Here is an 11,723-nt window from a genome sequence, read left to right as displayed (position 1 = left end):
TACATATGTGCTGCATGCTATTTGTTAATAATAAAAAGGTCTATCGGAAATTAATTTGAGCTGACAAAAAAGGGAACGTAGCAACTGGTAGCCTACAGTGAATGAACTGCCACCGCTGATGTTTTAGGGAGGACGACACAGAACAACCCGTCCTAGATATTCTCCAATTCAGAGCAGTAGCCGACCAAAATTGCATATCAGACAAAACCAATTCCAAGAGTAAAGACATGTTAAATCACAAACTCCCAGAGGCATGATACTAAAATTGGCTCATTCGAATCCACTAATTCAAAAAAGTAATTCAGAATGCAACATCTTGATGAGTTCCGCAGTGTAGCCTATGGATAGTTACTAGTGGCCTAAAGCGGGATCCCACTAAACTGCCATTAAAATAGAGCCTCTTCAAAGTTAAAGTGGGAACCAGACGAAGATAAACAGCGCGTGTAGGCCTACTAACACAGACAATAGACGGCGCGAGACCTGTTTGGCTGCTTGGGTTTAAATACATCAAGCTTCAACACTTCGAAAACCGAACGTGTGTGTTATTATAATTTAAATTATTACATAGGCAACATTGGCATTATTTGTTTTCGCAAGAACTGGACGTCTTTTAAGGCAATCTGAAATATACCTACCGGTACTTGTCTTTGACGTTGGAAACATGCATACGAACCGTGAGAAGTTCAGGTTGTCTTGACTTCCTCGGGAGAGGGTCTGCCGCGTGTGGAGGAGGTGCAGCAGGTGTTGGGAGGAGAGGCGGGATGCTGAATGCATGCAGCGCCAACCAAAGAACGTCCACTGAAAACGCTCTCAGGAAATGTATCGTGAAAAATAGATAGGCCTATATATCCCGTCCGACAATCCTGGATTTGAATACCACCGTTACCAAAACGTTATGCTTTTAAGTAGAATATTTGTAATAATTATTAGGATAATTATATTCAGAATAAATAGGCAAACATAAAAGAAAAAACATTTATTAAAAAACAAGACTTACACGAACAAATAACATCGTATTTTCCTCTCACCGATTTCACGACAGGCATTACAAATAGCTAAAGCACGATGAACCACTTATAAATTAAAATTAGAGAATCTTTTTTCCCCAACAGCTTGGGGCTCCCTTCAAACTAGGTCTACAGTGCCCTCTAGTGACTACAGCGAGAAGTCTGGCATAATTGCGTAATTAACCAGGGGGATAGAAGGAGGGCATGTCTTTAAAAGTCATAGACAAACTGCTCAGCGAATCAGAGCCATCTCCTCCAAGAAAGGGGTCTTCATGCAGCCCGTGCAGAGCTGGTCCATCCACAGGGGGGCCTCGTGCTGCAGGGGGGTACGGCGGGGGTAGAAGGTGTACGAGAGGTCATAGTTGAGGAGACAGCTGATGGAGGCCATGTAGACGTCGGAGAATCGGCACAGGCGCCTGGAGAAGTAGGTGGGGTTGTGGGAGGTTCTGAAGATGCTGCCAAACTGTGGGTTGAACAGGTTCTTGGTGACCGCCCTGCAACACAGAGATTAGGATTAGCCCATGTGATCGTTTATCTGAACAATTTAAGTGACGGCGGTGTTGATTAACATACAGTATTCCTCTAAACCAGTGGATCTTAACCGGTTGGTTGCGACCCACTTCCTTTGAGCGGGTCGAAGATAAACCTTGATCCTAGAATTCCATGAATTAACTCATTTATCAATGTTGAAGATTTTGGTTTGCTCAATGTTTTTAATAGTAAATGAAGGAAATATTGATTATAATAAATGTTTCATCTTTGGGTGGTGACCAAATTACTAATGACATTTATGATGGTTCCTGAGGCTAGACCGGTGGAGAACCTCTGCTCCGAACAATGAGATTTAGGCCCAATCCCATTTCTACCCCTTACCCCTTCCCTTTACCCCTCCCCCTTTTTTTGAAGGGGTAAGGGTAAGGGTTAAGGGGTAGAAATGGGATTGGGCCTAAGTAACCTCATTCAAGTACAAACTTTAGATGCGCTAACCTTAACTCCTCCCTCTCTTTCATCCATTCCTGTAAAACCTTTTGTGACTCCGGGTCCCGGTGTATCTAAGAGGTCAAAATAAATAAAGCAGGTATAGTACGGTACAACAGTCTTCAAAACCATGTTATAGAGCATTAGTCAACAGTGTAGCGTGTGGCCACCTGTTACCTGCATGCGCTCCAATAGGCCTGTCAGAGCCTGCAGCCAGGTGAGACCCAGGGCATACTGTTTGGTGTTCACCACTTTGGTTTCATGGATCAGCTCGGGCACAATGGCCCCCGTGCGCCAACCATGTTGCAGCATCAGGTCCTGCCCACACCAATCAAAATGATGTATGAATTATTGTATCACATATCCACATTGTTCAACATTGTAGTTGCACAAAGAAAATCAACACCCACCCACAAAAACAAAGAATCATATAAATGAAAGAAAAACAAATATGGCAGTCAGAGTATAAAACCGCTATAGTCATTAATGGGGGTCTTAATAAATTCCGGCCTAACCAATGTATGCCCTCTGAACCCAGTGAACCACCCACCGTTTCAACCCACACTAACTTTGTTATACTTTCTTAGTACCGTCGTTGGTATTGTCACGATCCTACTGTTGGGTAATGTTAGGCTGGTGGGTAACTGGTGGTCACGGTAACTGTGGGAGTGTGGCTTCCTTGATTGGCCTTGATTATGGTCACCTGAGGGATCCAAGATGGCGACACAGAAGCGAGATAGTGTCTGGATCGACAGCATGGTGCCCAATGGTTACACTCCGAAATCATAAGACTTTGTAAGGCCCATTCACCCACATACCAGGACCACACCAGAATTAAGGATTCCTACGGGTAACGTGACCGCCCCTTTGTCGTCTTTGTTTGTCTATGTTATATGTCAAAACAATAACTGAACGAGACAGCTATCGTTCACCCCAAACGCTTGGGCTATCCCCCTACCAGAGGGAGAAGGACCAGAGCTTGCCAGGAACCCAGGTGAGTCACTACTCACGTGGCCGGAAGCCAGTTTCCTGCAAGCTGTGGTTGGCTACCACTTACGTGTCTCGACTCCTGCCTAGACAGAGAGCCGGTTTCCATATAAACCAGTGGGGTCGTGACAGTATAAACGTTATTATCAGCGATCTTGTTTATGAAATGCGCCACACATCATAGCATTATACTAAAGGTGTCCGGGAAGCCTAACCCTCACTCAGACGTGGAAAAAATTAAATAAACCGTTGATCGGACGGAGCTTCCCTATACACACCCCCTGGCGTTATACTATGAGGGTCCAAAAAAGCTCAACTTTTTCTTGGACGCCCCAGTCAACTGCCCAGACAGAGCTCCACACATCCAGACACCTTGCCGCTGGGCCCCCTTGGTCCTGTCTGGGTGCCTCAGAAAAGGCACTCAGTTGTAATGAAAGGAACACCACCAGAGTGGAACAATTTTTTTCTATATTGGCGTATTATTTCAGGAACCGATAAAATGGCAAAGATTACCATGTTGACGATCATATCATACGTATTACCACGTTTGAAAGTTTAGGTTCCGATTATATTATATCTTTATGGAAAGAATCCCCACAGAGAACTAAAATTGGGTCAACTACTCGCTTGATCACGGTCTGTTTGTTATGGAGTCCAACCAATAATCGTGCTCAAGGAGAAGTCTCTCTCTGTTATCTCATTGTAGCAGGATGTTGGGACAATAGGATTCCCTGTTGTCATTTCAGTCTCAACCCACCATCAGCTGAATAGTTTAGATAACACTTAACTAGACGTCCCGTAATCCAGCACAACCAACTCTCGCCAACTCTCACTCATATTCCCACCGTTCTGCTCATGCAACAATTCAACTCAACTGACTCATCGAGTAAGACCCGGTCAGACTCCATAAAAACAGACAGTGAAAAAGAGAAAAGGTTAACATACAAGTTTTATTTCTCTTTAGGGATCCTTAATGATATAACATATCTGAGCCTGGCAAAAACAAGCACTTTTAGAGGGCTTAAATCTACGGATGCTATTGCCCCAAAGGATTACATTGCAGCCAGTTTTATCGATACATTTTCTGACCACTAAAAAAATCGTTATCTGCATTAGTCCCTTTGACCCAGATTCAGAAAATAGGCTCCAGGCTGAAAGTTGTCCTTTAATGTTGTTGGGCACATGCAGACAAATTACAAAATACACACAAAATACATTCTCAACGACCACAGGTGTTGATAATGTATATAAAGAATCAGATTGTATTCAGATGAAAAAGGTGCTACTTACAGCCAAATCACTGTAAAGATGGTCGCCAAAGTAAAGAACTTTGGATCCTCTCCAGCCAGTCAGTCTTAGGAATTCAAACAGGTTCCCCTGAACACACAGGGACATTTTTAATAACAAAATATTAAAAAAGGAGGTTAAAGAAGATCTCCCAGTAGGGTCTTATAAAACAAGTTAAAGCCCACCCACCTGTTTGTAAATCTGTCCCTTTTCCAGGCTGGTGATCTTGTCCCACTGAAGGTCGCCGTTGCTATCCAAGCGTCTGAAAGGTCTGAACATGGCCGTCAGTAACTTAACTAGCGATGACACGGTTAGGAGCCACTACACAAAAATAAATACATTTCGCCAACACTCACTTAAAACAGTCATTGAAGAAATGGGGTTTGTCCGCCTGCACAATGATGGCATCGAAGAATTCCCTCCAGTTTTGCCCCACCATGTAAACCATGCCTTTATCCCTGAGGAAACAACACAAACAAGTGGACAGATATCACAGGTACTATGTCAACAACTCTATCCTGTTGGGCTGTTATCGTTTCCTTCATCGCAGGCGTCTCCCTTACACAAAGCTGAAGGGGCTGTTGGTGATGAGAAACAGCTTCTTCCCTTGGCTGACCAGTCGCTGCAGCACAGCGCGGGTCGGTTCCCCACTGAGGATGAACTTCTCTGCAGAAATGGAAGAGAAGCAGTATTCTACAGTGTCCCACCGAGAGGGAAGGACAGCCCGAACTACAATGTATGTGGTCTCGGCAACGGCCTGATGAGGGCGGCTTCCTTACCAAGATCTTGCGTGATCCATTTATACATGAAGCCTTTAAGGTGGACCATGCCTATAGCCTCCTGAAGAAGAACAACAAAACTTTTTTTATTCACAGATTCCCTTTTATACACAAATATACATAAAAATACATAAATAATCTCATAAAAGGAGTACTTTAAGTTTAAGCATCCAATTATGCAATACAGTCAGGAAGTGGGTCAGTTCTGCCTCTCTGCATGAGCTGGTAGAGGGGGGGCGGGGGGGGGTGGGACGCAGTAACACAACTGCAAGGGTGCTCACCGAGACGTCTTTGTAGAGGTGAACAGGATCATATTCAATGTCGTTGGAGATAAAGTAATCATTGGCCACGGCCAAAAGAGTCATCTCTGGGAGGGAGAAGACGTCCATGAACTGCTTCATCTTCGGCCCCTGTTACACAATATTTACAAAACAAAAGAATAAACACTTTTCCAATTTCCACCCCTAAGACCCAGATTCCCTTCCATATTCTTAACCATATACTCACTCAACCTATTCAAGTTAAATATTGTGGAAATGTACCCTCATACTCAAGTACCCATGGAGATGTTTTGAAGTATACAAAACTAATCGAAAATTTGCAAATATACGTCTACTAGTTGAAAATCATTTGGAAGGGCCAGGTTTTTCACATGGGATACAAAGAAAGAGGCCCTTTGAAGCTTGGAAACTATTTGAACCAAAACCAAAACTCTACTTTTAACCTTGCATATAAACTATTACACATCATCTCTAACACAGACTTTTGTTAACATAATGCCTTCCAAATCATTGACATTGCGGCAACTGGGATTACGAAATTAAACGGGCAGAATTACGTAATGCCAAAGCCAGAGAACTGCTATGCCTAAGGACAGTGAACCATGTAATCCTCATCTAAGTCTCGGTTACAGAATGACTGCGTTGCAACAATTTCGAGCAAAAAAACAGAACAAGAAATTGCGCAGTATGAGCTAAGCTAACGTTATTCACCGTAGTTCTAACATTGCAGCGTTTTAAAAATGGACAAATTCATTGCCAATTTAAATGAATTTGGAGTAGGGAAGACATTTGAAGACTGGTTAAAGAGCGACGAGGACGACGGAGTGACAATATGTTTGATCATTAGTCATGCATGTCTGATCGATCGTCATTAAAGGGGACTACTTTTTGAGGGAGATGAACTCAAACAGAGTGTACATTTAATAATCATGCAATACGAATAAGAAAAAGCATAATTATTAAAGTATTTGAATTGTTTTATTATGTTGAAAAGCAAGAAGTAGAATAAACGGGATAATCACCTCAATGCAGGGCAAAAAACAATTTGATATGCCCGGCTCGTGGAAGGGCAAGCCGTCCACGAGCCGGGCATATCAAACTGTTTAGTGCCCTGCCTCTCTGCGATTATCCCTTACTTATTTCATTACTTTTAAACTCAGAAATACTTTTCAAAACACAACCGACAAGTCTTTTTCTTTTGTTTCTCGCAAATGTTATTTTTAACTTCACATTTTCATTCAATCAAATCATTTCATTAAAGACTCCATTCTGAACTGTGAGTCTCTCATATCATAATTCAATACAATATGCTAATTCAGTAGTAAAACAAAAAGCTAACCCCAGCCCACCTTGCCATAGAAGCCACTGTCCTGGTTGAGAGGAACGTGGTGAGTTCCCCCATACAGCTCCACCACCTCCTCATCTGGCACTGGCTTCAGGCCCCTGAGGACCCAGACAAAAATAAGCACAGAGAAGATTACATTCCCTGGATCCCCTGGGGTCCACAATCACTTGCGTCATTCGTTTTTGCTGTGCACAATACCATGTTGACGATATGACATATTGCCACATTGGAAAGTTTAGGTTTAATAAAATAATTATTTACTAATAACTATTTAATTTTCTCCAAATATATTTTATGTAACAGTATAAAATGCTAGAACATATTGACTCACCGATACACAGTACCAGGCTCAATGTAATGGAATGCATCGATTTTCATCAGAAGACCCTGGGCACGTAAGGAGAGGTTGATGAAACATCGTCAACATCTTTCAGCCTGGAAGCAAATCCCTCACAGACAAAAAGTGTGTCCATCGATATTTACCTTCTGTATATCGTAGTGAAGTCCTCTGGCTGCAAAGTTCGGAACATAGTCGTATTTGTGGATACCTTCCGGGTACTGAGATGTCGGAAGAGTCATAAGTAAAAAATAATACTAACAACAATAAACTAGAAATCGTTATTATTATATTATAAATTATTATCATTACAAATATATATTCTGGAATAAATAAAGCACATCTTATTTTACCAAGCCTATCAAACTCTCTATTTCAACACACACCTTGAAGTGCTCAATGAGAAAGTCCCGGGCGGTATCATAGATCATGGTGTCCAGGTTGTTAGAGTAGAGGGCCAGTGTGTAGTCATAGTCAAAGCCGTAGATGTCCACCTCCTCCAGGCTGACCTCGTTGTTGGCGTAGATGGCGGAGGGGTTGAGGATGCTACAGGCTCCAGGGGGAATCAGTTCTGTTCCAGTCAGAGTGGATGAAGAAACAACAACTTTAGAGCAAGACTTCTGATACGATTGAAATAAAATGATTTAGAACTCACACAAACACACACACACACACACACACACACACACACACACACACACACACACCCACACACACACACACACACACACACACACACCCACACACACACACACACACACACAGGGCCGTTGCACCAAATCCTGTGCCCTGTATACAAGAGGTACGGATGCCCCCCCCCCCCCCCGAATTCCCCCTACCCGCCCCCTGCGCTGAATTGTTGAGGGGGGGGGGGGCGTGGGGGTAGAGAACAATTGTTGACGGGGGGGGTAGAGAACAATTGTTGACGGGGGGAGGGGTAGAGAACAATTGTTGACGGGGGGGTAGAGAACAATTGTTGAGGGGGGGGTAGAGAACAATTGTTGACGGGGGGGTAGAGAACAATTGTTGACGGGGGGAGGGGTAGAGAACAATTGTTGACGGGGGGGGGAGACGTGGCCGTGTGCGACTCCTAACACTATGGGCTGGTGGATAATTCGAAATATATATATATATGTATTATTATTTTTTTATTGCCATGGGCCCCCCCTCTGCCTTGGGCCCCCCCACGACTGCCTCACTTTTATGGAGTTAGATTCATGCCAAAACCCCTCACACACGCAAAACGTGTTTTGTTCACGCATAACGATTCACACGCACACAAAACGTGTTTTACTCACGCAAAATGATTCACACACACGCTCAGTGTGGTTTGCAAATGCAAAACATCATTCACAAACTAAAGCATTTTGCTTCAGAAACAAATACAGTATGTTTTACACAAAGTACAAAAAAAAATCCTTCAAGTACACAAAACAATTCTACAAGTACGGAACACGAAAGCTGCGCGTGGATCGGAATGCATTTGCGCACGGATCGGATTGCATTTGCGTGAGGAACAGCAAGGCGGAAAATTAGTGCCAAAAGTCACGTGACAAATAAATGTCCTGTTATTCACACACTACACAACAGCAGGTGGCGGTGTTGAGTCAGTTTAAGGCCGCCAGGACGATCTTTTTTCTCCCCAAAATCTTTATTTGATGCCAAAACAGAGTGGCGACACTTCCATTGGACTCACCTGTTGGCCGCTCATTTTGTTCAATTTAATCTCCCAAACTAGCTTTTCTCCGTGTCGTACGATTCCGTGACAAAGGGGCGGCAAGTCGCATAGTATGGAGTTGAATCCACACACGTTTGGCCGGCATCAATAAAGATTTTGGGGAGAAAAAAGATCGTCCTGGCGGCCTTAAACTGACTCAACACCGCCACCTGCTGTTGTGTAGTGTGAATAACAGGACATTTATTTGTCACGTGACTTTTGGCACTAATTTTCCGCCTTGCTGTTCGCCCGTGCCCACTACCTCCGTCAGTTGTCCGTTGCCCATTGACTTTGAATGGGGACGGTCGCGCAATGCATTGTGGATCCGTCCGTTGACTTGGAGCGTTCGCCACCGTCACGCCCCGTGCCCACTACCTCCGTCAGTTGTCCGTTGCCCATTGACTTTGAATGGGGACGGTCGCGCAATGCATTGTGGATCCGTCAGTTGACTTGGAGCGTTCGCCACCGTCAAAAAGTTGAAAAATGTTCAACTTTTTCGGCAGCGACGGATCCGTCATCCAATCAGATCGCGTATGCAAATTTAAGCACTGTGACGCGACTCGGGCTCTGACGATACTGGAAAGTGGGAAAGCGGGTAATTTTGCCTCGCAACAAGCAGGAAGAAGCGGGAAGAACCCGGCGAACCGATTTGATTGGCTGACGGATGCATCTGCAAAGACTACTCCCCCATCCGTCAGCCACGCCTTCTGACGTCCGTTGACTGACGGTGCAGTGGGCACGAGGCGTCACGCCCCGTGCCCACTACCTCCGTCAGTTGTCCGTTGCCCATTGACGGTGCAGTGGGCACGAGGCGTCACGCCTCGTGCCCACTGCACCGTCAGTCAACGGACGTGGGAAGGCGTGGCTGACGGATGGGGGAGTAGTCTTTGCAGAGGCAACCGTCAGCCAATCAAATCGCTTCGCCGGGTTCTTCCCGCTTCTTCCTGCTTGTTGCGAGGCAAGAAGACCCGCTTTCCCGCTTTCCAGTATCGTCAGAGCCCGAGTCGCGTCACAGTGCTTAAATTTGCATACGCGATCTGATTGGATGACGGAACCGTCGCTGCCGAAAAAGTTGAACATTTTTCAACTTTTTGACGGTGGCGAACGCTCCAAGTCAACGGACGGATCCACAATGCATTGCGCGACCGTCCCCATTCAAAGTCAATGGGCAACGGACAACTGACGGAGGTAGTGGGCACGGGGCGTCAGAAAGTTGAAAAATGTTCAACTTTTTCGGCAGCGACGGTTCCGTCATCCAATCAGATCGCGTATGCAAATGTAAGCACTGTGACGCGACTCGGGCTCTGACGATACTGGAAAGCGGGAAAGCGGGTAATCTTGCCTCGCAACAAGCAGGAAGAAGCGGGATGAACCCGGCGAACCGATTTGATTGGTTGACGGATGCATCTGCAAAGACTACTCCCCCATCCGTCAGCCACGCCTTCCCACGTCCGTTGACTGACGGTGCAGTGGGCACGAGGCGTCGTGCCCACTGCACCGTGCAGCAAATGCAATCCGATCCGTGCGCAAATGCATTCCGATCCACGCGCAGCTTTCGTGTTCCGTACTTGTAGAATTGTTTTGTGTACTTGAAGGATTTTTTTTTTTGAGCGTGTGTGTGAATCATTTTGCGTGAGTAAAACACGTTTTGTGTGCGTGTGAATCGTTATGCGTGAGCAAAACACGTTTTGCGTGAGCAAAACACGTTTTGCGTGTGTGAGAGGTTTTGGCATGAATCTATAACTCCATACACTTTCCCCCGCAGTCCGTCGGCACACACACACACACACACACACACACACACACACACACACACACACACACACACACACACACACACACACACACACACACACACACACACACACACACACACACACACACACACACACACACACACACCCTTACAACAATAGCCTAAACTAAAGTTGCAGAACCTTGTTTTGGTTAAATTCATGCAGCAGCATTATACGTTTCTAGAAAAGCGGAGTGTATAATCTGTTTATTTGTTCGTTTCCAACTACTTTTTTAAACTTTCAACTGAGTCGTTGTTTCTTGCAATCCTCGACGTTAAATCAGCCAAAACATATTAAAAATAATACAATAAAAAAAGTTGTATGTAGGCCTTTTGCAATCAACCACAGCAGTCGATGGTTTAATTGTACACACTGGCAACATCAAATAACGGTTTTGGGTTATAATAACATAATAAAAACCATGAAGCGCTGAACGGTGCCGTTATTTTGAGCAACAACATGCTGCTACAGAACGCTGGCGTGCTCTCCAGAACGGCTGACTCAGCACAATGCGAACGTGGAAAGAAACAGCAGCTACAGACGATGCCCTGTGGACTACGTGTCTGGACAGTAGTCAGCACCATTGACGCAACATGGTCTAACTTCACTCACCGTGAACAAGTCGTTTAGTGTCGTTGTACCGAGCCCACAGGTGAGCTTTCTGGTCCACTTTCCCGGCGGTAAGGGAGTACGGCCGCCCAGCAGGACCACGAGAGGATCCATCAAATCGCCTCTTCTTACCAACTTCATGTTGTTTCTCGGGGAGTGAAGGCGCGCTGCTGGTCAACGGTCCCTGGTTCGTTGTTTGTGTGACAGCCCCGAAGCCTTTATTCGTGCATTGCCCGGTTGGGCTTTTTACCTCATCACTTTTGTTGGAAAATTCATTAAATTGTGTGGAGCTCTTCGCAGCCGTTCGACCGGCATTAACGTTGTTCCACAACGCACGACCTAACGACAGACCCACTTTCTGAAAGGACATCGCATTAATCAGTTAGACCTAGTGCACTTAGACACTTTGAAATATAAAATATAAAAAAAAATCTTAAGGTTCAAGCACCAGTCTCATTTCGTTGCCTCCAGCTTTGTTGTCCAGCTGACGCTTGTACGTAACAGTTGGTCGAGTCCCATATATTGAATAAACTGGGTACAAGGGGCGGGATTTTGTGCGTGGGACCAATCAAAATATCAAAAAGATTTAACTCACAAAGA

At 44.9% G+C, this 11,723-nt stretch overlaps 1 protein-coding gene across 1 annotated transcript; it reads right to left on the bottom strand.

Moving 5' to 3' along the window:
- Window positions 1-974: 974 nt before the first annotated feature.
- On the bottom strand, window positions 975-11,645 carry nt5dc2 (5'-nucleotidase domain containing 2). Its single transcript, XM_056589164.1, has 14 exons — window positions 11,127-11,645; window positions 7,388-7,572; window positions 7,148-7,222; window positions 6,996-7,051; window positions 6,669-6,762; window positions 5,320-5,448; window positions 5,039-5,099; window positions 4,823-4,925; window positions 4,616-4,717; window positions 4,449-4,530; window positions 4,263-4,349; window positions 2,163-2,303; window positions 1,995-2,059; window positions 975-1,501 (listed from the first exon to the last, which is right to left on the bottom strand). The coding sequence occupies exons 1-14, from the start codon at window positions 11,491-11,493 to the stop codon at window positions 1,240-1,242; spliced, it is 1,809 nt and encodes a 602-aa protein (XP_056445139.1). The 5' UTR covers window positions 11,494-11,645; the 3' UTR covers window positions 975-1,239.
- Window positions 11,646-11,723: the final 78 nt, after the last annotated feature.

The sequence above is a fragment of the Gadus chalcogrammus genome, chromosome 1, assembly GCF_026213295.1.
Source record: "Gadus chalcogrammus isolate NIFS_2021 chromosome 1, NIFS_Gcha_1.0, whole genome shotgun sequence".
Taxonomy (NCBI): domain Eukaryota; kingdom Metazoa; phylum Chordata; class Actinopteri; order Gadiformes; family Gadidae; genus Gadus; species Gadus chalcogrammus.
The sequence above is the reverse complement of the archived record's forward strand: the minus strand, read 5'-3'. Positions and strand labels throughout refer to the sequence as shown.

Excerpts from the sequence above, each read along its gene's own strand:
- nt5dc2 (XM_056589164.1), bottom strand. The coding sequence starts at position 11,493 with ATGTCCTTTCAGAAAGTGGGTCTGTCGTTAGGTCGTGCGTTGTGGAAC. Across the intron at positions 4,531-4,615 it reads TTCTTCAATGACTGTTTTAA|ACCTTTCAGACGCTTGGATA; the intron begins GTGAGTGTTGGC and ends GGCCATGTTCAG. Across the intron at positions 1,502-1,994 it reads AAAGAGAGGGAGGAGTTAAG|GGCGGTCACCAAGAACCTGT; the intron begins GTTAGCGCATCT and ends TCTGTGTTGCAG.